The sequence below is a fragment of the Salvia hispanica genome, chromosome 6 (genome assembly GCF_023119035.1).
Source record: "Salvia hispanica cultivar TCC Black 2014 chromosome 6, UniMelb_Shisp_WGS_1.0, whole genome shotgun sequence".
Taxonomy (NCBI): Eukaryota; Viridiplantae; Streptophyta; class Magnoliopsida; order Lamiales; family Lamiaceae; genus Salvia; species Salvia hispanica.
In genome coordinates, this window is record NC_062970.1 from 31,844,025 (window position 1) to 31,868,840 (window position 24,816).

At 34.1% G+C, this 24,816-nt stretch overlaps 4 protein-coding genes and 1 long non-coding RNA gene across 6 annotated transcripts; all 5 read left to right on the plus strand.

Moving 5' to 3' along the window:
• The first annotated feature begins 1,550 nt into the window (after positions 1-1,550).
• On the plus strand, positions 1,551-6,017 carry LOC125196808 (ubiquitin-conjugating enzyme E2 2-like). Of its 2 annotated transcripts, none has more exons than XM_048095437.1 (6): positions 1,551-1,711; positions 2,093-2,226; positions 2,321-2,346; positions 2,552-2,641; positions 4,780-4,868; positions 5,561-6,017. In XM_048095437.1, the coding sequence occupies exons 2-6, from the start codon at positions 2,102-2,104 to the stop codon at positions 5,687-5,689; spliced, it is 459 nt and encodes a 152-aa protein (XP_047951394.1). In that variant the 5' UTR covers positions 1,551-1,711; positions 2,093-2,101; the 3' UTR covers positions 5,690-6,017. The 2 variants fall into 2 exon arrangements, with proteins under 2 accessions (XP_047951394.1, XP_047951396.1); XM_048095439.1 differs by lacking the exon at positions 1,551-1,711 and adding an exon at positions 1,718-1,862.
• Positions 6,018-6,988: 971 nt separating this feature from the next.
• On the plus strand, positions 6,989-7,989 carry LOC125191755. Its single transcript, XR_007171236.1, has 2 exons — positions 6,989-7,197; positions 7,466-7,989. It is a non-coding gene; the product is annotated as an uncharacterized LOC125191755 (long non-coding RNA).
• Positions 7,990-8,343: 354 nt separating this feature from the next.
• Positions 8,344-14,629, plus strand: LOC125195804 (phytochrome-associated serine/threonine-protein phosphatase 3). Its single transcript, XM_048094039.1, has 10 exons — positions 8,344-8,630; positions 9,021-9,167; positions 9,243-9,310; positions 9,707-9,764; positions 13,025-13,135; positions 13,374-13,424; positions 13,783-13,926; positions 14,054-14,149; positions 14,229-14,300; positions 14,394-14,629. The coding sequence occupies exons 1-10, from the start codon at positions 8,550-8,552 to the stop codon at positions 14,475-14,477; spliced, it is 912 nt and encodes a 303-aa protein (XP_047949996.1). The 5' UTR covers positions 8,344-8,549; the 3' UTR covers positions 14,478-14,629.
• Positions 14,630-17,375: 2,746 nt separating this feature from the next.
• LOC125197046 lies at positions 17,376-21,762 on the plus strand. The gene is made up of 3 exons (XM_048095742.1): positions 17,376-17,471; positions 18,699-19,056; positions 19,318-21,762. Exons 2-3 carry the CDS (start codon positions 18,710-18,712, stop codon positions 21,572-21,574), a joined length of 2,604 nt encoding a protein of 867 aa, XP_047951699.1. The 5' UTR covers positions 17,376-17,471; positions 18,699-18,709; the 3' UTR covers positions 21,575-21,762.
• Positions 21,763-22,579: 817 nt separating this feature from the next.
• On the plus strand, positions 22,580-24,498 carry LOC125194217 (coiled-coil domain-containing protein 12). Its single transcript, XM_048092324.1, has 4 exons — positions 22,580-22,808; positions 23,044-23,176; positions 23,280-23,394; positions 24,335-24,498. The coding sequence occupies exons 1-4, from the start codon at positions 22,663-22,665 to the stop codon at positions 24,388-24,390; spliced, it is 450 nt and encodes a 149-aa protein (XP_047948281.1). The 5' UTR covers positions 22,580-22,662; the 3' UTR covers positions 24,391-24,498.
• The last annotated feature ends 318 nt before the right edge of the window (positions 24,499-24,816 follow it).

Consider the following 24,816-nt stretch of genomic DNA (forward strand, 5'->3'; position numbering starts at 1 on the left):
ATACCGAAGTTTCGGTATACAGGTATTCGAAATGGTATAAAATTTCGGTATATCGTAGGAAATTTTGATATACCGTTCAGAACGGTATACCGAAGTTTCGTATAATATATCGAAATTTTGATACGGTAACGGTATAGTTTTTTTCCATATCGAAATTTCGGTACACCGAACTTTCGATACGGTAACGATATGAAATTCTTTTATATCGATATTTTCGATACGATAACGATACAAAATTTTCGAACGATATATCGTATCGACCCACCCCTACACCAGATCACGTGCAGCAACTTTGTAGTGTTATGAATAGGTTAATTTAAATTCAAGTTTTTTAATTTTCTTTTGATCATCGCCATGAGAACATATAACAATTGTTGGACTTTATGTGATTGCATGTTAATTTAACAATAACTGATGGTGTAAAACTTAAAAAAAATTAACTATCAGTTTTGAGAGTATTGTAATATTATTTGTCAATTACTCTTATTGCTATTACTGTTTTTTTTTAATTGAATTTATTAGTATGTTAATGAGAACGTGGGCTATTTATTGTATATTCCGCAAGTTGCAAATGATCATAAGCCAAATAAAAGTTTGCATATTTCAAGAAATTTTAAAGCTGTGTTTTAAGATTCAAAATATTTCAATTGAATTTGATCATTTATTCATCTATTATTATATTAATAAATATTTAACAAATATGTGTATTAAATATAAAATAGTTATTTTTTACTATTTTATTATTTATATTATAAAAGTTATCAATAAAATGTCAAATTTACTCTAGATAATAGTTGTACATAGGCTTATTAATCCACCGGATTCCGAACCAGTCAAGCTAATCGAATTGCAATTTTTTTGGATTAAAAATTTTCAATCTTATCCTCCAAAAGACTCATTCATGATTTTAAGCTGAACTAATATCCCTCTATGCACCAACGTGCTTTCATCAAGAGTCTAGAATTTCCACGTCACAAATGATGTGGATCTCAATTTACATATTCGGTAGTCCCATAGAAATAAGTCTTTTGGATTAATATAAGTTTTAATTTATAACTGAAAGTAAGAAAGATTGAAAAAAAATAGTTGAATTTGTGTAATGAATGGTATGGTCTATAAATAATAAAATTAAAAAAGTAAAAAATATTACTATAAATGAATAAGGATTATTTCAATGAAATAGATAAAAAAAATAAGGATTACTGTAAATGAATAAGGATTACTGTAAATGAATAAGGATTATTCCCTTCATCCATAAAAAATAGGGCACGTTTATCATTTTTGACCGTCCATAGAAAATAGAGCACATTCATTTGTGGAAAGTTTTCAATAAATAATAATCACACGCATCATTCTACTAACCCAATTTCTCACTTACTTTTTCTCATTCTGATATTTTTTTCTTTTTCTCTCATACTTTATTAATTTTCTATAGAAATTTATCAATTCTACATCCAAACTCAAATCTTACACTAATTGCCATATTTTTTTTTTTGATGCAGGCCATATGACTTATTTTTATAGGACCAAAAAGTACAAATTTCCCACAGATTTTTCGCTTTCATATCACGCCAAATCAATCCCTCTCATTTACATTTTCTTACATCTCAGGCGCAGAATCCATAACTTTGCAGATTAATTTTCCTGTTTTGCACACCTCTGTAATATATAGCCGGAGGGAAAAACTTCTACTGCCGTTTCTCAATTTCAGGTTTCGTATTTTTTCCCCATATGATTTCATTATTTGCACTGCACAGGAACCCTAGCTTTTTTGGCGTTGACTTGTTTATATATGTATACTTGTGCCACGGATTCGTGGATCTAGGATCTTTGGTTATCTTGACGGTTAATTTCGTGTTTAGGTATTCCATTCTGTGGGAAAATGGTCTCTTTGTTATTTCCTCTCTTATTATTTGGAAATGTTCTTCGTTTAAAGAAAAATTAATTTTGTAGACTTTGAATTAGGGATGTTGTATAAAATTTAATAAGTCGGCTTGTTGTCAGCTCTTGATTGTTAAGGAAATTACATTGGGTTCAAGCTGGGTGTTAGTATCAGTGGGGAAATGGTGTATTTGACTTGTGTTACTTGCAGGCAGTTAAGATGTCAACGCCAGCTAGGAAGCGATTGATGAGAGATTTCAAGCGGTTGCAGCATGATCCTCCCGCTGGCATCAGCGGGGCTCCATATGATAATAACATTATGCTCTGGAATGCAGTAATATTTGGGTATGTAATGTGAAGTAATCATATTGTACTAACTGATAACGAGGGTATCGGACTATATTTGTCACTGATATTTCTTATTATCTTTGAATTACAGCCCAGATGATACTCCTTGGGATGGAGGTAAGAAGATTACTTCTTCTAGTTTGTTTCTAAATAGATGTTGTTGAATATGCACCTATCTAGTTATTTATATCATAAATAATCATAGCATGACAGTTTGTTCCACTTTACATTACTTGTGTAGCATGTTTATATTGGTTCTTTCTTTTCTGCACCGTTTGTTTTTCTCATTATTTGCATTGATGATGGTACTGTTTGTGTTCAGGCACGTTTAAGCTGACTCTTCAGTTCAGTGAGGATTACCCAAATAAGCCCCCAACTGTTCGATTTATATCCCGAATGTTTCATCCCAATAGTAAGTTAATTCAACCATTTATGGATATGGTAGTTTAAGGACTTCATTTGTAATTGCTTACTTTTATCCTTGCTGTTGTCCCATTATATTGTTTGCTAAGTCAAGACTGATAGTGGACATTGTGAAATTGTAAATTGTTCGAGAGCTAGTTACTAGTAGCAAGCATAATGGTTAACTACTCCTGATATGTAAATAATTAAAGATATAGTTGAATATTCCCTATAAAAAATATAGGCCGGGCCTGGATAGTTTTCCTGTGTTGTGTGCTCGCTTTAGTTTGTAACTACTACAGTATTTGATTGCTGTTATGGTTTTCAGCAAAACTATCCTTCAGTGGCTTAATCTGTTATTTCCCTGCATTGAGAAAATACACAATCTCTTATAAAGTTTAAAAGACGTGTATTAGGTTAATCATTTAGTAGAAATATGGAGTTTGAGTTCTAAATAGTTTATGTACCGTGTCATCCATGAATTGTGCATCTGACTACTCTTATATGCTTCGTAGCTGAATATTAGTGGCAACGCTTCTTCATTTTGCAAATTCTCATAGTTAGCACTTGACTATTCGTTGCTAGTACAGTTGCTAGGGACTGTGTCTATATTCTAGTTTCTTATTCTCTCTGTCCAGCTTGTGTCTTTTATACTTGGTGGATTCGTAATTACCGTCTCTTTTAATGTATTTTCAATCTCTCTCTATGTATGTGTATTTTGCAAAGTTACCCATTTCTATAATTTCATGTTTATATGCCTTCCCTTTTTTGTTTTGCATTTTATATGCTGAATCCAAGTTCCAACAAACATTCTGCTAAGGAAAATGATGAGATATCTTAAAGTTATTGTTAAGTTATAGCCCAATCCAATCTTAAAGTTATTGTTAAGTTGTGGGCTTGTGGAGGAAAAGAACATAAGATAAAGAAACAAACAAAAGAATGTAAACTCTCCTCTCCTCTCTAACGAGGCCACTCCTCCAAAGGGGCCACAATGTATTTGCAGAACCTTAGTTATATTTCTCAACAAATGAAATGTAAGAAACATGGCCCTATAAATATTTAACTATGAACTGACAGAGTAAAGGTGGTTTGTAGAAAAGAACGGAAAAAGAAGAAACAAATTAAATGTAGGAAACATAACCATATAAATAATGAACTGACTGAACCCTGATGAAGAGGCTACTCCTTCGAAGAGGCTAGGACTTATTTGCTGAACCTTAATTATATTTCTCAATGAATTCAAAACTGAAAGTGAAATGCAGGCTGAACCCTAATGTACAGAACTTTTAATCTGACTCTTAACTCTAATGATAACGCCGACTCTAATGAACCTCTAACAACTCGACCCAATGAAAAAACTAATTAATAATAATCAACGATCTTAATCTCAAATTTTGACCTCATGGTAATATTTTATCTTGCACAAAAAAAATTACAAATATAGCCTGGATTTTTCTTTGTACTATTACTTAACAGCCTATAGTAATAGTACAAGTCAAATTATATTCATTTCGTAAACTTAAGTAGTTTACATCTTAAGAAATATTCCATTCGTCCCATTATTTACAACACATTTTTTTGGCATATGTATCTAGGAGAGTTAAAAAATGGTGTAAAGTGGAGTGATGAATTTATATTATATAAAGATGTTTCAGCAATTAAGGTGATTTAATTATAAAGAAAACATGCCATGTTAATATGTTATATGAATTGGCCTAAAAGGAATTCATGTCATGAATTGTGAGAGGGAAGAGTATAACTTTTAACTTGCTTTTAAAAGTTAAAATATATAATACATGTAATTAAAAATGAAAGAAATGTGAAAAACATGCTGTTTATAAGATCCTCTAACCATGGCCAATCAATTTTGTTACGGTTTCAGTGATAGCTAATTTGTCAGCCGCCAGTTAGAGTTAGTCAATTGTTCGGTTGACACTTTTATCCCAGTTAACTTTTAAATATGTTTTAGCTAAAATGATAAGTTGATGGATATGTTTTTGCCATGCATATTCTAGAAACTTACATTCCCATGGAATACTCCATCTGTTTGTCTTTTTATGTTGTCAGCTTAACTGGTCATTCGTGTTTTACAGTAAGTAGGTCTATGGCTGGGCATATTTGCTCTTCTGATGTACTATCCCTCATCAGTTTATGCAGATGGAAGCATTTGCTTGGATATTTTGCAAAATCAGTGGAGTCCTATATATGATGTAGCTGCTATACTTACATCTATCCAGGTACTGTTGTAGGGAAAATAATTGCTGTCTCTTTTACTATCAATCAATGGACCATCAATATCTTTGAAAGAATGAAATGACAAAGAGACTAAAACGAATGTGGGAGGTTTCTTTTAAGAAGCTATAAATTGGGCTGTGCAAGATGAATAGATTTTTAGTCACGTGTAGATTATTATGTCTTTTATAAGGTTATACTACTACTATTTTTCTAATATAAGCTTTATGTTCATAAAGTAAATTGGTTTTTTGGTATAATCTAATGATTCTAATTTAATCTAAAATCCACCATTTGAATTGTTTTGAAGTTTAGTTGCATATAAAATGTTCCAACCGATTAAAAAAATGTTCTTTGTCCAAATAAATGATGAGAAATTTTGTTATGTTAAAAGTCTGATTGTTTTTTGAACTGTTCTAAGGCAAAACTCGAAAACTCGAGTCGAATTTGTTTTCTGTGTGCTTCACGGCATTTTTAGTTTAACAATGCACATCAGTAGTATCAGGTAAGAAGTACAAATGCAATCATTTCTTTTGTTATAAAGAAACTAAAATTTTTATGGATATAGCTAAGCTTTGATGCATTAATCCAAGCATGCATAGAGGTTATTTTCATTGTAAACTATATGCTCGTGCTAAATGTGTTCCTCTCACTGGAGATATGGTAATCAGTTAAACTCTTCATTTCTGTATAACAGTCGTTGCTTTGCGATCCGAATCCAAATTCACCTGCAAACTCTGAAGCTGCAAGGTTGTTTAGTGAGAACAAACGTGAATACAACAGGAAGGTGCGAGAAATTGTTGAACAGAGTTGGACAGCTGACTAACCGCACTATCTGAAGTGTGTATTACAGGTGATGGTAATTGATGAGCTCAGTTTCCAATCCCCTCTCTCCTGGCAGATGACATGAAATGTCTGTTTTACTGCAATTCTAAGATAGCAACTTCCATAACTGGAAAAATTGTTGTTATGAATGATTGTTTTAAATCTATTTTCAGGACTATGAATTGTCTCTATCTTTGTTCTGATGCTCCAGGAGCATTTATGTACATAAACATATCTTGTATTGTATTTGCATGGGACAACTTGGAACTATAAGTTTGCCCATTAATTTTCTCAGATTCCAGTTAAATGGTGGAATGATTGATAGAAAATACTGAAGCCCTGTGAAATATAGCTGTGGTTGATAGACTACTCAAATCCCTTGCTAGCCTTGCTTGTCACCTTTGTGAAGACGTTTCTTTTTGTGTGTTTGTCTCAAGTTTCTTGTTTGTTTTTTTGTTTGTTTGTTTGTTCTTTGTCTAAGTGACTAGTTTTGCTGAAATTGTTATTCGTATTGATGAAATTGTTATTCTGTAACCCCAAGTTGTGATCTAGTTAAAGTAAATAGTCGTGAACATTGTTATTGTTAAAATTGGTCTCTCTCTTCACAGCTGAAGTTAGTTATAAATGAGGTATGTGTGTGTATGTTGGGCCTGAGGTATAGTGGTTAATATTTAGGCCAAAGCTTTTGGATTTGTGACCAGGATGATGTGTCCTATAAATTTTAGTTCACTTGGAGACTGGAGCATCTCCAAGGGAGAGGTAAAGAGAAACTACCGTATATACCTTTTCTTTATAAAATTTTATGCTCTAATGGAAAGGGTATTTGAGGAGGTATTAGAGCATCTCCAGCGGCGGACTTCCCGCCGGTTGTCTGCCATTAGGCGCGGGAGCGAAAGACGCGGACGTCCGCTGCGGATACCGCATGTCCGCGGCTTTCCAGCGACGTCCGCCATTGCGTTATATAAAAAACTCTATATATACGGCTAGTTGCAAACTCTGTATACGGTTTTTTTAAAAACTATAACGCATGTTTTATCGTCGAAAATTAAGACATAAAACAAAAACATATCATACCGCCGGGTCGGGGGCACTCCGCGCCCTTGAGCCCCCAGCGAGACCCCCGTTCGACTAGCGACATACTATAGAGATTCAAGGCATAACATGTACTTTTTTGAATCGTTTTTTGGTTTGGGATGGGTTTTTTTTTTTGGTGAACCATGTACTTTTTTTAGTTTAAATATGTATGTTTTTTTTTTAAATAAAATCGTTGCATTTTCTCTGTATTCGTGTCGAAATTTTAATGCCGTAACGTAAATTGCATATTTGTGAATTTGTGAATTTTTTATTGCGGGAAGTCCTTGGGGATGTTTGTCATTGTGCAGTGGGAAGTCCTTATGACGTGGCAGGAGGTGTTTTTGGGAAGTCCAATGGGACATCCACAATATTGCGGATGCTCTTACACCTTCTTTCATTTTGAGAAGGTATCTTTACCTCTTCTTGATAGAAAAGGTAAATAGTTAGTTATTTTTGTTTGTCTTTTTAATTAACCTTCTTTCCTTGGAGTCCATTACATTTTAAGAAGGTATAATAATCTTTTTGAGAACGTAAATGAGAATACCTTCTCAATGTACCTTTCTCCCATTTTGAGACTGAAATTGGAATATTACTCCTTTCGTCCTACATTATTAGGGTTATACTACATAAGGAAATGTGTTTTGATTTTGTTTGTTTAAGGGAAAAATCAAAAAAAATTCAAAGTTCTTTTATTTGCATTCAGAAAATAAAGTTCATGGGAAAAAGCAGAAAGTGTCCAAAGTTCATGTATTTATATGTGAATAACCCAAATAGAAATACCGGCAAGGCTGAAAGGGGGTTCTGGACTGGAGGCTGAAGTTGCAGCGGTTCTATTAGGAGTAACCTTGGCCAAACAACATGGCTGTCAACTCAGGATTGAATCTGATGCCGAGATCGTGGTCCGTTGGTTGGCCTCGGATCAGCAAGGGGCGCGCTGTGTCTTGTGTTGATATGTGGAAGATTAGGGAGCTGGAAGGATTTACTACTTGGAGAGTTTCTCACATATTTAGAGAAGGTAACAAGGCTGTGGATTTCCTGGCGGAGGTTGGCTTACAAACTGAGACGAAGACTATATATACGAGGGACTCAGCACCTGCTTGAGTCAGAGCCTTATGCAGATTGGATCAGCTTGTCCTCCCAAATTTCCGATTTTGACGTTTTTTTTTTTCCTTCTTTGTAACGGTCTTTGTTTTTTCGTTTGATCTTGTCAATTTGGGACTATCATCATGTACTGGTTTTTTGGAATGATATACTTACATGGGATGAGGGACCTACGCAACCCTCCACCGTGAAGGTGTTTGTCAAACAAAAAAAATGAAATATTATTATTTCTAATTTTTTTTCTTTCTCTTACTTTATTTTCTCTTCATTAACTCACACAATAACATTACATAATTATAAAAAAAATTTCCGAAAAACAAACATTTCATATTTAAGGGTATATCTGAATATCTAATGACATCATCCAAAGGTGACACATGTAAACTTTTGGGTAGAGCATTAAATTAAGTTGAAAATGTAGGGTCATTTTTGAAAATAAGCAAAGATTTGGTGAATAGTGAATTTGAATGTCATTGCGGCATAAGGGCTTTGAGTGGATCTGGTAAACTACAAGTGGTTCTCACTCTCTCCGTTCACCTCCGCCGGTCCCGCCACGGTGTCCGATCGGCTAACGCAGCCGTTAGGAAGAATCATCTTGGGTTACGTATAAAGCTGCTGCTATTGACTGATCATAATTTGTGGGAGAATTTGTTGCAGTTTAATTGAGAAAGCAGAATTTTGAGGAAATGGATTTGGACCAGTGGATAGCAAAGGTGAAAGACAGCCAGCACTTATCCGAAGATGAGCTCCAGCTCCTCTGCGAATACGTATTACTTCGTCTTTTCCTTTCTTCTTTTTATTGTATTTTCATAATATTATGAGTACTCTTTCCAAGTTAGTTCTTTAATAACTAGAGTGATTCTTTGATCGATGGGCTGAACAATTGGGAGAAGATTGAGCCTTCATTTAGGATCTAGTGCCTAGGGTTTTACATATTTTTATTTTTCGGCCTTGGGGATGGGGCCCTTGGTTCAATATTCAGCATGATAGTTGCATTTTCAGATTGGAGCTTTGTCTTTCTGGGGTTGAAATCTGTGGCTGGGTCTCTTCTTTCAATCTTTCAGTTATGACTGTAACATAACAGGTCTAAATGTTGGATTTAATAATTATTGTGCAATATTTGATGGATCCTTTTTCTCATATATTCTAAATCTTAGGTAAAGGAGATACTGATCGAGGAATCAAACGTTCAGCCTGTCAATAGCCCAGTCACAGTATGTGGGGATATTCACGGGCAGTTTCATGACTTAATGAAACTTTTCCAGACCGGGGGTCACGTACCGGATACAAACTACATATTTATGGTAGATATCGTAGTACATGCCTATCGTTGCCAATTTGACTGTATGAAGTAAAGAAACTACATATTTCTTTGGCAGGGAGATTTTGTGGATCGTGGCTACAATAGTCTCGAAGTTTTCACAATTCTTTTGCTTCTCAAGGCAAGGTATGTAGAATATGAAATTTAGTAAATTGGTAATCAGTAATGGCACATTTTTATCATTCTTGCAAGTCTGTTCATCTCATGAATCTCAGTTCTGATACTTTGGCGTTGCGTACTTGTTGTACAACTTTGTCAAGATTTTGTAATCAGCATTATTAATGTTGCAAGTTTGCTGGAATTCTGGCTGTAATTGTTTTTTAGTACTGTTATGTGAAATTAAGAATAACACACTATATTTATGACATTTTTGTGCTACTTATTTTCTAGAATAGCTTAATGCTGAAGTATTGCAAAAATTCCTCTCAGATTATAGGCAGACAGTATTTAACAATGTTACTGCATTACTTTAAAAATGAGATTTTCAGATTACTCATCTTTGTGATTTTTCTTATTTACTAGATATCCTGCTAACATCACTCTCCTCCGCGGAAATCACGAAAGTAGGCAACTAACACAGGTATGATTATGCTTTCCTTTGCTATGTACTTAATTTTTAAGTTCTAGAAAATGAACAGCATAACTTTTGGTATTTTGATAGTGTATCCATGTATACTAGTATGTTGAAGATGGAAGAAGGCAAGTGTTAATCATCATCAAAATTTTACTCTCTTTGTTGGTATATATGAAAATTTGTCTTGCTTTTATAGTGTTAAGTCTATCTTGGGATGCTTTGTGGTTAGGAGATGGGAGCAATACAAATAGTCTGTATCCTCTAACTTTGGATTTATGGGATTGATCAAGTCTTGTTTGTACTTTAATTTGTTTCGAATGGTCAAGTTGGATAAATGAGATTAGTTTCTATATTTTGATCATCTGTGTTGTGATTGTTGATTGGGATTGAGTCTTATAAATAATCTTGGAAAGTATGTTTTGGATTTTAGATGTGAACTTTTGATATTTAGTCATCTTGGAGGTTTTGTGTGGGGGCTTTACTGTGTTCTTTTGTAGGCAATTTTGCATAGAAAAATACAGCAAAACTATATAATCCATCGTCTATGAAAAATAGTCTCATTTTTCCATTTTAATTCGTCCACCAAAACTAGTCCCTTTTATTTATGGAAACTTTTCGATCACTTTCTCTCTCACGCACTAACTTTATCCATTTTTTCTCATTCTCACTCTTACTTTACCAATTGCGCATAAAAATTTGTATTGTCCACAATGAGGCTATTTTTTGGTGATGGAGAAAGTACTAGGATTTGATAATTGAAGTCTACTTTGTTTATGATGTAGTGTATATGTTACTCTTTTGTATATAGCTCTTGGAGACTGTTATTGTTTATGTCACTGAAACGAGTTAATTGTTGATTGTGAACAACATAGTAGTGGCCTTGACCAACATGTGTTTGGCCCAATAACAACGCAACAAGACAGCAAGCTTCTTTAGTAAAATGGTCCAACCAAATTTCTTCAAGCAACTGTTGCACTCATATACATTTATTAATATCTAGTTTGCAGTATATGTGGGACATTGCCACGTCAATGGATAGCTCCCTTGAGGTGGTCCTAATACCATTCAAATTTTATATTTTAAGTTTATATTTTTACATGCGTTACCACCTTAATTCACAGTAAAAATGCAAAGGCATAACAAAGCATTCATGCTTACTTTGCCAGAATAATTTGTTCAAGTTGCTAGAATATCCAATTGTACCCATTTATAAGCTCTTTAAACATGTACTTTCCAGTAAATGTGTGCCATCTGGAGTTGCAACATCCTTGTCTTATTCTTTCTAGTGTAAGATTAGTACCCCACTACCCCTACGTTGATCAAATACCATTTATAACACTTTGACCTCGATTGTTAAACTGATGCATGACAACATGAGTTGATGCTCCCATGCATTGACCCTCTAAAATGTTAGGTAGTGAAAAAATCTAATACGAATCTAGAAGCTAGCCGCGTCAAAGGTGTGTCAAACTCACATAAATGGATGGGGAGTCACATTCTTGAAAAGGTAAGAAGATATGATGTTGGAGAAACCAATTATGAAAAAATCTTTCTTACCAGTAACATTAGGAAGATCCACTAATATGTATCTAGAGTATGATTTGGAAACAAGTGGAGCATCCACACTCCGAAACATTGATGGATGTCCTTGTGCAACACCAGGGGATGAAAAGAGTCTATTATTCATGATAGCAACAACAGGAGAACATGGGCGAACATGGGCAGGAAGTTGTATATATGTAGTTAGTTATTTGCTTGGGCATGGGAAGGAGAGAGCTTGTTGTCTACAGTTTGGAAATGTTTTGAACAATGAATTTACAATTTACAATATTTAAAATGCCACAGTTCAAAACATTGAGAAACAGTAAAAAAACTACTCCTATAATCCTATTAAGAGAAATTTATTCTTAAAAAGATATTAATGCCTATATTCAGTCAGAAACTATTCACTAACAATTATTAGCACTTATATTCAGTCACAAACTACATGACATGTATCCCATTTTCATACAGCTCCCTATCATAGAGAAATACTCCCTCCGTCCTCAAAAAAACAAACTTGTAAATGGCACGGGCTTTAATGTGCAATTGGTAAAGTAAGGCAGAGATGAGAAAAAGTAAAAGAGAGAGAGAAAAAGGTAGTGGAAGGAGTGTTAGTGGGTTGTGGGATCCACATTATAAATTATGTGTAGGACTATTATTTGTTGAAAACTTTTCATATTTAGACTTGGTCTGATTTTGGGGGACGACCCCAAATGATAAAACTAGTCTATATTTTGAGGACGGAGGGAGTATCAGAATATTCATAATTATACTGAAACAAGAAAATTCTATAGTTTACAATTACTCTTCGCACCTTGATCTACCCCCAATGAATTGGCATGGTGTCTCATGGCCCTAACATAGATCAACGTAACAATCTGGAATAATGGAGATGAAAGCACCATATCATCATTCTGTCCTACTCGTGGGCTTGGGTTTTTACATATTTGAACTATCAAAGTTGGAAAAAGATAATCTTTTAATTAGGTAATGTATGCAATTCATGGTAGGTCTGTGTGATATCATCATAAGTGGTTGAAATCACAATGCTTGAATCAATTATATTAGGGGGATTTAGAAACTTGTCCTTCAGGAAAGAATTGGTGTTGAATGGTAGGCCTCTGTGCATCACTCTTTCTATTTTTCATAAAAAAGCAGATAAACATCAGGTAGCAGTTTTTGATCTATAGATACCGAGCTTACTTTGAGTTCTTTGTTACTCTACATGTAGTACTGGTTCTATTTGACATGACTCTGCCAGCCCCTGAAAAGGGAGATGAACATATGCTATTTTGCATTAAGAATCGGATAAAGATAATTCTTGTTCTCTCTTGCAACATTTGGATTACAGGGAAAAAATTATTGATATTGATATCTTTAATTTTTGGCAATGTCTTATTGAAATGCTTACCGGCTCCTTAAGGAAAAATGCTCATAAAACACTGGAATATCACATTGTCCAGGATCTCAAATCCTTTCGATATGCTTGTGTCATTATTCTGCTATGCTGATCAATTTCATATACTCTATATAATTTTCTTAACCATCTTTGAATCATACTACACCTAGTTGTTTTAGATATGAATTACTCAACTACATGCAACTTGGTGCCGTTTTTAATGTTGTTTCTTTGCTAAAGCCAAACTATGATTTTCTACAAGGTCTATCTTATAACTGCAAATTGCCAAATATTCATGAGTTTCGACATTTCCTGTTATTGTCAGGTTTATGGATTTTATGATGAATGCCAGAGGAAATATGGGAATGCAAATGCTTGGCGATATTGCACTGATGTTTTTGATTATCTTACTTTATCTGCGATAATAGATGGGACGGTATGGAATATATCTCTTGTCCTCACACTCCACCCCGGGGAATAGAACCAATTTTAAATTGTAAAACTTCACCCATATTATCCATTGAATTGTATAATTATTTTATTTTACATGCCTCTTATCTTCAGATCTTCCCCCGACAAAAAAACTCATCATATTCAGAAAATCCCAGTAATGATGTTGGTTTTAGTTGATTACTCGTTTTGTACTCAAGACATTTATGTTTCTTACATTTCAGGTACTTTGTGTGCATGGTGGCCTATCCCCAGATGTTAGAACTATTGATCAGGTTCAACCATGATCATTTTCTAAATTATTTATTCTGGGTGCATATTTCATCACAAGAAGATTTGAGGCAAAGTAGTTTGATGATAGGCTATCTAGTGAGAAAAGGGCTGGATAATTTGGCAAAAAAATTATTGCATTCAATGTTGACATGCACTATTAGAGTTTTCATGTTTGTTTTGCTCAGCGAGATGGCTGCATATATTTCTGAGTGGAGTGGCCTTCCATTTTTTTGTTTCTACAAAGCTTTCTCATCTATTCTGATAAACTTTTTATTCAGATAACACAGTAGTATTTGGTATCTATGAGCTTTGTCTCTGTTGTTCAGTTTAATTATTCATGTGCTGATTTTTTCATGCCAGATTCGTGTTATTGAACGAAACGGTGAAATCCCCCATGAAGGGCCCTTCTGTGATTTAATGTGGAGTGATCCTGAAGATATTGAGACATGGGCAGTTAGTCCCCGAGGAGCAGGTTGGCTTTTTGGTTCCAGGGTTACTTCTGAGGTGAGTTGACTAAATGTGCTTAAAGCAGTCCGGATATAAAAAATTACTAGTACCTTTTTGTAAGATTAGGTTGTATGGGAAGTCTGGAGAATGCAAATCTTGTTGATGTAGTTGTTACTTTTTGCAGTTCAATCATATTAACAAACTTGATCTGGTATGCCGTGCCCACCAACTTGTCCAAGAAGGTCTGAAATACATGTTTCAAGACAAGGGGCTTGTGACAGTGAGTTGCTAAATTACATCCATAGTTATTGTTTCCCACTGTTGGCTTTTCTTACTTCTTTATGCTGTGTGCTGTGCAGGTGTGGTCTGCACCAAATTATTGTTACCGATGTGGCAACGTTGCATCCATTCTGAGCTTCAATGAGAATATGGTAGTAGTGAACCTCTGCTCTGCTCTGCTCTGCTCTACTCTACTCTACTCTCTCTTTCACTTGCTAATGTGATCGCTGTTGGTATTTGATTAGGAGAGAGAAGTGAAGTTCTTCACCGAGACGGAGGAGAATAACCAAATGCGAGGACCCAGAACTGGAGTACCTTATTTCCTTTGAGTTTGTTTTCATCCACCATTCAAACTTGCCAGAACTTGCCATATGTTATGTTCATGTGTTTCCCAGATAGTTTTGAGTGATTTCAGCTGTTTTCATTGTCTGGATTATTTATAACATTTCTTTTTAAAATAATAGGTTATGTACGATCTGTAGCTCTTGCCCCATCCTTTTAAATTTTAGAGTGAACTACGTAAATGGTACCTAATCTTTTACTTTCGCACATAAATGGTACCTGATCTTTATTTTATATCGTTTTTTGTACCATATGACAAAAATAACCCTAGGTACTAAACATGTTATTTTTTTGTTATGGAGGATATTTTTGGAAATTTCAATTAAATAGAACCAAATATGTGATTATTTTTTCTTCCTTTCTTATTTATTTTTTTCTTCTTTAATTTATTCTTTCTTTTTTCTTCATTTTCTTCTTTCTTTTTAGCATTTTATCTTCCTTTCTTCTTTCTTCATAGTTTAAGTTTCTTTCTTTTTCTTCTTTCTTTTTAGAGTTTTATACATACATCTAATTGCATTCATAATATAAATCAAGAACAAAACACCTAATTAAGTTAATTATTTAAAGTAATTAAATTAATTTTTTAATTAAATTATTTATACTCATTTTAGGGTTTAACACATCTAACTAAAAATATTGAACTCTTTATCATTATGAATACAATTCACCATTTAAAATTTTGATTAAGGCTATATTGATTAGTTATTAATTTAATATAAAATAATTATTATTATTTATTAATTACTACTAGTTTTTACTTTTATAACAATAATATTATTATAGTAATTAAGTATAATTACAATTATAATTATGATTAAGTATATTTAAATAATAATAAAAAATAAATTAAATATTAATTTATAACATCAAAATAATAATATTAATATTGATTAATAATAATAGTATAAAGAGTGAGGAGAATGAGAGAAGATATTATAATATCACTTTTGGTACTAGTTTTGTCAATGCCTAAAATATCCTTAAGGATACAAATGGAAAAATGAATTTATTTAAAGGGTATTTTTGGGTGAAAATTACATCAGGTACCAAAAATGTGATTTATAGGTACCAAAAACGATATAAAATAAAGATCAGATACTATTTATGTGCGAAAGTGAAAGATCAGGTACCATTTATATAGTTCGCTCTAAATTTTAATGGTCCTTTTCTATACTCACTACTGCCAATACCATCATATTTCAAATATTTATATTAGTTCGAAAAAAAGTAGTGAACTGCAAATGCATATATAAACACAGGGAGTGATCAATTGCTAACTTATTATTTAATTGCTAACTACAATTAATTTATTCAAAAATATCAACACAATGCTTTGAAAATGTTAACACATTGCTTATATTGACATTCTACATGTATTATATTGACATGTTTTATATACCATGTTGACAATTCTACCATACGAAATTTTTTTAAAAATTTCAATTTTTTTTTTCAAATTTTGACATTGGAACATATGCAAGTGAGATCTCGTTAGAATCCTAACGAAATTATCTTTAATTTGATATATATTGTGCGAAATTATCTTTATTTTTTTTTTCAAATTTTGACGTTGGAACATATGCAAGTGAGATCTCGTTAGAATCCTTACGAAATTATCTTTAATTTGATATATATTGTGCGAAAAAACAGTTTAAATCGAGAAAGTTATATGTGTTTTAAAGTTATGAGATATTTTTCAAAAGTTAGTTACATTGTAAATTGACCTTAATATCCTTATTGAAGTTTTTTTTTGATCGTATTGACATTTAGGGGTTAATGATCTAAGCCCTTAATTTGAATATCTAATAATTATTATTTAGTTGTAGTTAGCAATTGAGCATTGAGTTAGTAATATAACACTCCATACACGTTCATAACAAAATAAATTTATTAGTTGATTGGTTGTCTAATTGTCTTACAATTTGATCTTCAGATTATTGAATTATTTAATTTATCAACAATCTAAATCTATTTAATAAATAATTTGACTGCGAGAAACCTAAGTTTCCTATTACTACATTTTTATTCGGAAAAAAAAAACAAAGCAACAATATTTTATTAATGATTTTTTTTAACTCCTTGATCGTAAGTTTTGTGTACATCCAATATAAGATGAGGCCATCAATTTATAGTGAAGTAGTACTATATATTTAAATATTTTTTATAAAATACATATTAAATTAAAGATAATTTTATAAATATTCTAACAAAATCTTAGTTACATAATTCCTTCATCCATCAATAAGCTTTCCTTTTGTTATTTTTGTATGTCCACTAATAAAATCTCATTTACATATATTTTAGCATTTTTCATAATAGACCTCACATTCCACCAATTTTAGTCACTCACATTTTATTATAAAACTAATACAGAACTAGTATATAAAATATGACTCACTTTTCATTAATCTTTTTTCTCGTCCATTTTCTACTATAATTCTTAAAACATGTGTCATATCAAAATGTGAACTTATGATCATGCATGGAGGAAGTACGATACAAAAGTTGCATTGTCATTAAATAAAAATTACAAAATTCATACCTTTAGAATATACTACTTCATTCATCATAACCGAGTACGTTTATCTAACATTACATTATTCTCTATCAGTCTCTTATAAAATAATTTTATTTTGCTATTTTAGTCGGTTCTGTAAAATAAGTTTATTTTTTTATAAAAAATATTTTCATTACGCATGAATATACTAAAAGGCTCTCATTACCTATCAACATTACTTTTCATTTTTCTAAATCGGTGATTTTCTATTTCAAAATATATTCATTTTCTACTTTTATTATGCAGCAGGTATCCATTTTCTTCTGATAATTAGAAAAGTAGCCCTCCAACTAAGGCTATTTTTATTATGCAGCAGGTATCCATCTCAAATTAAAAATTGGCCCCATTTCTAGGGTTTTTCTTCATTCGCGTGCCCGGAGACCCTGCCTCAACCTTTCTCCAATCACTGTTTGCCCCTCCACAGGTTAATTTCAGCTCAACATCAATTTTCTTACAGTTTACTTCTTATTTGATGTCCAATCAACTGATTGATTGTTAGAGATCAATTATTTTCCCTGCATTCCTGCTGTTATTCTGGTCATTTTCTTGACCGTGATTTGGTTTGACTTGTATGTAGTTTAATTTTTGTTTCTCAGTATCTTGTTGCATTGTTGAGGTAATGCCGATCGTTTATCATTCAATTCAATTTATGATTCGGGTGTCAACGCATTGCTCTTTAACTTTCCGAGTTGTTTTTACTTTTACTTGGAATATCCTTATATGCATGTGTCTAGATTACGCATTTTGGTGATTAAATATCGGCTAATGGCTTGATGATTGTGATTTCCTTAGAAAAAATATAGTTTGCTCCCTTCTGAAATAAATCATCCAACAGAAATTTAGATCACCTGGCACAAAGATACCAAATTTTGTGTCTAAAGAAATTTATGCTGATGGAAGGGACTTGTAAGATATTATAAGCTGTAAATTGGTAGTTATTGTCCTTGTTTCCGCAACATGAAAAATGACTTATTTGCATACTGTAAATGTGAACATGAGGAATAGAATTTCATCATGCTCCTACAATCCTGATAAAAGTTTTTGAGTGGTGCCTGTTCTCTGATTATGTTGCGGTGTGCAATACTCTTGAGCTCTTTCATCTTCTCGTATCTCCAATTCTCCATATATAGAGAGGGTGAACACTTTCTTTCTTTCCGTTCTTTGCACATTTCTCTGTTCATATTTGAATGAAGCAGTTATCTCCCTAGCTTCTTCGTGGTGGCACATCCGGATACCATAAGTGCATTACTTCAATTTTTTTGCAGAACCCTTATTTTCTTTGTAAATTAATGCCTCAGATATGAATCTCAACATAGCTTCGTCATATAACTGATACACCAACTAACTGCATTTTTGTGATAATTAGAGGACATGGACATCTAATCTTCCACAGCTTGATATTACATACATTTGTTGGTTGAGTTTGTTGAGTGCATAGTGAAAGGAAACTGCTAGGGACTATAAGTTAATGAATATATGATCATAAAGGATAAAGTAAATATATGACTTCAATTGCTCTTTTTGGATCTCCGAAGGAAGGTCTGCAAAACTTGCAATAAAATTTAAGTGAGGGAATTGCTACAGAAAACAGAAGTTACAGAACATATATGCAAACATTCCTTCTTTGTCTAATGCATTTCTTGATCTCCAGAAATACATGCCATGGTAAAGGGGAAGCTTATACTGATTTGCCAGTCTGGAGGCGAGTTTATAACCAAGGATGATGGCACCTTGTCGTATGAAGGGTCAGAGGCGAATGCTGTCAATATCAATCATGAAACCCTGTTCGATGGCCTAAAACTAACGTTAGCTGAAATGTTTAATTTGGATCAGAATACCATTTCTATCAAGTACTTCCTCCCAGGAAATAGGAGAAATCTCATTACATTAAGAAATGACAAAGACCTGAAGCGAATGATTGATTATCATGGGAATTCAGTAACTGCTGATATCTTTGTTAATGGAAAAGATGGATTTGACCATGATGCGTATAAAATACACATGAGCAGGTACACAAGCATGGTGCTTCTTAGCTTTAACTTCTTTTCTAGCAATATAAGTGTTCCATTTTAGTCTATTTTGTCTTGAACTGCAATATTCTATGAAGTTGATGTCTGTTGAGATCATGCATGTCAATATTTATGCATCCTTCATTTTCTAGTGTTTGAATTCTTTGGCTTCAATTTACAATTTAGCAATCATACACTTCACCTTGCTGGTAAAAGTATTCTTGAATAAGCTTACAGTATATATATGAATGATAACTGCAGGGACAATGGTGTGAAACTCGCTGAGACAGTAAACCATAATCCTGGACCCTTAGCTCCTGCTTCTCCCAATGTCAGTAACCTTAAAAATGTGGCTAATGTGGCTTGTGATGCTAAAACTTCACCTGATGCTACAGCAGCTGATAAGGATGCAGAAAGCTCAAGTCCAGGTCAAACAGATACAACTTCACCTGTGTCTTCTGGACATTGTGCAGACCATGATTGTGATTATCAGCCACAGTTAGGTGCCAATTCTGATATTCGTCAGAGTCCAGTAGGTTTAGACATGAGTGATAGTCCAGCAGATACTGTCAAAAAGAGGAGGCGCACTGCCTCCTGGATGATTGGTGCTCATGATCCAACTGGTGTTGCTGCTAGTTATATTGATGTGAACAGGAGAAAGCAGAAAAGAAATAACCAAGGAGATGATATTTTAGCTGCCATTGATGACTTGGAACACTCCGGAGATATTGCTGGAGTGACAAATGATCTTGACAACTCACCTACAGTCACTTTACCTGGTGATGGTATGCCAGAAAATTTAGTTGATTCGGGGAAGGATTGCATCACTGGTGTAGGACAGGACTTTATTAGTGTGAGAGAGTTTAGAGAGGCCCTTCAAAAGTATGCTATAGCTCACCGCTTTGTCTACAAGTTGAAGAAAAATGACTCAAATCGTGCTAGTGGCAAATGTGTTGAGGAAGGCTGTTCATGGAGTATCCTTGCATCTTGGGTTCCTGCTTCTCAGTCATTTAGAATTAAGAAGTTCAATAAATCACATACTTGTGGGGGAGAATCTTGGAAGAATGCCCTTCCAGCAAAGAAGTTGCTGGTAAGTGTTATTAAGGACAAATTGCGAGATTCTCCGCATCACAAACCCCGAGAAATCGCGAAAAGCATTTCTCAAGACTTGGGGATTCAGTTGAAGTATACACAAGTAAGGCGTGGGATAGAGGGTGCCCGGGAGCAACTTCAGGGTTCATATAAAGAATCATACAATCGCTTGCCTTGGTTCTGCAAAAAGGTAGTCGAGACAAATGCTGGTAGTTTTGTCAAGCTGGAGACTAATGAAGAGAAAATACTCCAGCGCCTTTTTGTCTCATTTCTTTCCTGTGTAGAAAGCTTCCAGAATGTTTGCCGTCCCATTCTTTTCCTCAATGCTACTTCTCTGAGATCAAAATACCAAGAGAGCTTGTTAACAGCCACTGCAGTGGATGCAGATGATGGATTCTTTCCAGTTGCATTTAGCATAGTTGATAGTGAAAATGATGACAACTGGCATTGGTTTCTTGAGCAGCTAAAATCTGCCATATCAACTTCTTTACCCTTGACCTTTGTCTCAGATAGGGAAAAGGGCCTAGAGAAGTCTGTGCATGAGGTATTTGAAAATGCTTACCATGGTTATTCCATTCATCATCTTTTGGAAAGTTTCAAGAGAAACTTGAAGGGTCCATTCCAAGGAGAAGGAAGGGGTGTTTTACCTGGAAAACTTTTGGCCGCTGCACATGCTGTTCGACCAGGTGGTTTCAAAAGAATCACAGAAGAAATCAGGCAGATATCGCCAATTGCTTACGATTGGGTAATGCATATTGAACCAGAACATTGGACGTGTTTGAGTTTTAAAGGTGAGCGATATAACTATATTGTACAGAATGTAGCAGAACCCTATGGCAAGCTGATGGAAGAAATTAGAGAATCAACTATAATGCAGAAGATAGAAGCACTTGTATACATGATAAGCCAACTAATAGATAGCCGACAAATGGAATCGAGCACATGGGCCACAAGACTGACTCCATCAAAAGAAGAAAGGATACAAGAAGCAGCTCTTGATGCACATTGTCTTAGAGTGTTCATCTCCTCAGATGTTCTATTTGAAGTTCATGATGATTCTACACATGTTGTCAATATTCAGAACTGGGACTGCACTTGCCTAGAATGGAAAGCTAGTGGCTTACCCTGTCGGCATGCTATTGCTGCTTTCAACTGCTCGGGGAAGTCTGTCTACGACTTCTGTACACAATACTTCACCTCGGACAGTTACCGCTCAATATATTCCAAGTCCATAAATCCTATTCCTGGGATTGGTTCACCTACGGCAGAAGAAGATGACGATGAGAAGGTGCTTCCTCCGGTTCCCTGCTCTCCAAATCAATTAAAGGAGCGGAGTAAAATGGATGATCCGGATAGGAGAACAGTGACTTGTTCTAAATGTAAAGAACCTGGACACAACAAGGCTTCATGCAAGGCCACTTTATAGAACTATTGTTATGTGTAGATGTTGTACATCTTGTACATCCTATAATATATCCTATACAGCTTGATTATGAGAAGTAATTGACATGGTTCATTAAGTGTGCTAGGCTTGCTTTGATCCTCACCTTGTATGACAATTGGTATCTTATTTATATGGAAAGTATAAGCAGGAATATTGTCATTAGTGTTTTAGCTGCTGAGGGCATTGACATGATCGATGAAATGATTGTTGATGGATCGATAATTCCATATGATGTTGTTGAGTAGAATGTCTACCGATGGCAAACTTCATGCAGATTTACACGAATACGAGTTTTAGTCAATTATAGGGATTATATTTATTCTGTAAATAACCAACCATGATCATTCTTCACCTAAATAGTGGAGTTGTATAGTGTATTTTCATGTAATATTGTAGGAGGAATAATGGTGAGTGATATAGCTGAAAACTTTAAGAGAAAAATATATAACGAAAAAATCGAAATTACTCCTATATGAGATTTTAAAAAAACTGAAAAACTGAAAAATAAACATACAAAACCATAAAATAATATATTCTATATATATTTAGAATATACGGTATACAGAATATAATACATTATATAAAAAATACAATCAGTTTTTTTGTCCGAACCGAATCGAAAATCGAAAAAAAAAATTATTTTAAACTGAACCAAAAATCGAAAAAACCAAATTAAATTTCAAAATTTCGATTTAGATCGGTTTGGATATTCAGTTTTCAGATTTTTTTTACTACTCCTATATAAGGTGTAATTACCCCAAATAGAGTATGAAACAAGAGTTACTGTATTTGAAAATTGGTGCACTTAATAATGTTATTAAAGTACAAAAGTATCTTAAATGTAATTATTTATATTATATTTAAAGATTATTCATAATGAGAAAAATAATGTTTTCAAAGGTGCAAATGGTAGAATTTAATTTTCCGTGAATTAATTTTCAATTACCAAAAATCATAAAATAAAGTTGGGAGTATTTAGATTTTAGGGTTGAGGTATTGGAATTTGATAAACCAAGTTTTTGAGTGAAAGCGTACATAAATCCTAATAGCACACTACTTGATCGGTGAACATGGGCGGTGGAGACGATGAATCGCTCGATGCTGCGGCGGCGGCTCGCAGAGAGAGGCTGAGAGCCCTTAGGGCTGCTCAGGAACTCCTCAACACTCCCGACGACGATGCTGCTTCTGAGAATCAACCCGAGGAGAAAGAAAATGAGTAAGATTCCTTCTAATCTTTAATTCTGCTGCTCACAGTTTATGATTAGGGTTTGTGCACTTCCCTTATGGCCATATATTTTTTTCATTTTGATCTATTTCGTCAATCTCTTTATTTTATTCACGAATGAGTTCATATAATTTTCCTTTGAAGCCATTCATTGCTATTTTCTACTAGTATTTTGCTAGAATTTGTATGGACTATGTTCCTGACTGCTTATCTCTGTTTCTCCTAGCAATGTTAATATGAAATTTAGGAATTACCTTCCTCACGACAAGCAATTGCAAGAGGGTAAACTTGCCCCGCCCGTGTTGCCTAAATTCATAGACCCTGTACTTGCAGCTCCTCCACCAGAGGAAAATACAGAGGTAGTAGTTTATCACGTGTCCTCACCATCCCCTATCTTGCTCCCTCTCAAATCGAATATAGTACTATCCTTTGATATTAACTGTTGTGATTTAAATCAAATAGGATCCTTTCCTCAACATAGCACCAAAGAAACCAAATTGGGATTTGCGAAGGGATGTGCAGAAGCGGCTTGACAAGCTCGAAAGGCGCACTCAGAAGGCTATGTTAATACTCATGGGTATGCTATCTTTTTCCTAGACATTTGACCTTGGTTGTCCAATTTACTGGTTATTTGAGATGGTTTCTCTTGTTCTTGTTAACATTTTCATGTCTCCTGCCCCTAGTGCATTTGATTTACGTAGTTTTCTCCTAACAAGTCTCTTTTACTTCTCAACTAGCTTCTTCATTAATGAAACATTAAAACTAGTATTGTTTGTGCTGTGATTTTTTATTTAAATTTTTTAGCTGTAGAAAATGCTGTGATTTAAGCTTGCTGAGAGGATTAGGTATCGCATGATTGAGAAAAGTTACGAAACTGTGCTCAGACAAGCTTGTGGTTTGATTGCTTCAGAATCGATTGACTTTGATTTACTTTTGAGGATGATGATATATTCCTAAAGGGGAAGGGAAAAGAAATTAAGTTAAGGAGTTATACTGTGACTTGAAAAATGCAGTAATTTTTTAGGTGTTGAGTTTTGGAGGATTTGAGGAAATTATTTAACTCAGCTGGCACAGAGCTTGTATTTAGTAGCTTTAGATTATGTTACAGCACCTCTCTGGTGTAGCTGCCTCATGTGTACACAATAATAATCCAAATTAGTTCTTGTGTGTAAGATTATTATATATGGTTGAACTGCTGGAAGGCATTCTGGATCTCCTCTATGCAACTTTATCATGATTTATTTGGGATAATTTTGCATATGGGCTATGGCTGACTTTTGGTAAAGCATGATTTTGAGGCAATAAGGCATAAAACACATTTGAAACCTTGGTTATTCATTGGTGAGCATTTGTTATGCCTTTGGCAACACAACAGACTTTGGTTGAACCCCAGCCACTCTCCTTTAGTACATCTGTCAACACATCCATTGTTGTGCAAAATAAAACATGAAGATGATAATCATCGTATCACTTGTCAATTGCATGTTTATGCTCATTATTGATTGTGGCTTGTGCAGAACGGGAGGAAGCAAACCGGAGGTCAGAAGCCACAGAAATTGGTGGAGAAGATTGATGTAGTGACATCATTATCCTTGTTTTTTTTTGAAATGTAACTGAAAAACTTAACTAGCCTCATGTAATAGACATTTTTTACTATGAAGAGGGAAGATTTTGTAACTAATGATTATGGTGGATTGCATGCAAGCTTGTTTGTGATCAAAGAAAGAAGCTTAGGAATAGAAAACGTAGAATTTGGTGTTGGGGTTTTAGCTATGATGGTTGTTAAGTGGTTCTTCCTCCCAATCGTTGTGTTTGAGGGCCAAAGCAAAGTCCGCAATGTTGGTGCTGTCTCCATTGTGAAATATGTTAAATGTACAAGAATTTGATTAGGAAATGCAAACTCTCATGTTACCTGCAACTAAAATACAGCTGATGCATAGGGGATGTGGAATGCCACAAAATAATTAATCATGTATTGTGCCGCTGAATTCAACATTTC

Bases quoted from the DNA above. Each gene is read 5' to 3' on its own strand.
- LOC125196808 (XM_048095437.1), top strand. From the start codon at position 2,102: ATGTCAACGCCAGCTAGGAAGCGATTGATGAGAGATTTCAAGCGGTTG. The intron at 2,642-4,779 runs GTAAGTTAATTC...ATCCCTCATCAG, and splicing joins CCGAATGTTTCATCCCAATA to TTTATGCAGATGGAAGCATT. The intron at 4,869-5,560 runs GTACTGTTGTAG...TCTGTATAACAG, and splicing joins CTATACTTACATCTATCCAG to TCGTTGCTTTGCGATCCGAA.
- LOC125195804 (XM_048094039.1), top strand. From the start codon at position 8,550: ATGGATTTGGACCAGTGGATAGCAAAGGTGAAAGACAGCCAGCACTTA. The intron at 13,136-13,373 runs GTATGGAATATA...CTTACATTTCAG, and splicing joins CTGCGATAATAGATGGGACG to GTACTTTGTGTGCATGGTGG. The intron at 13,927-14,053 runs GTGAGTTGACTA...TACTTTTTGCAG, and splicing joins GTTCCAGGGTTACTTCTGAG to TTCAATCATATTAACAAACT.
- LOC125197046 (XM_048095742.1), top strand. From the start codon at position 18,710: ATGGTAAAGGGGAAGCTTATACTGATTTGCCAGTCTGGAGGCGAGTTT. The intron at 19,057-19,317 runs GTACACAAGCAT...TGATAACTGCAG, and splicing joins TATAAAATACACATGAGCAG to GGACAATGGTGTGAAACTCG.
- LOC125194217 (XM_048092324.1), top strand. From the start codon at position 22,663: ATGGGCGGTGGAGACGATGAATCGCTCGATGCTGCGGCGGCGGCTCGC. The intron at 23,177-23,279 runs GTAGTAGTTTAT...TAAATCAAATAG, and splicing joins CACCAGAGGAAAATACAGAG to GATCCTTTCCTCAACATAGC. The intron at 23,395-24,334 runs GTATGCTATCTT...TGGCTTGTGCAG, and splicing joins GGCTATGTTAATACTCATGG to AACGGGAGGAAGCAAACCGG.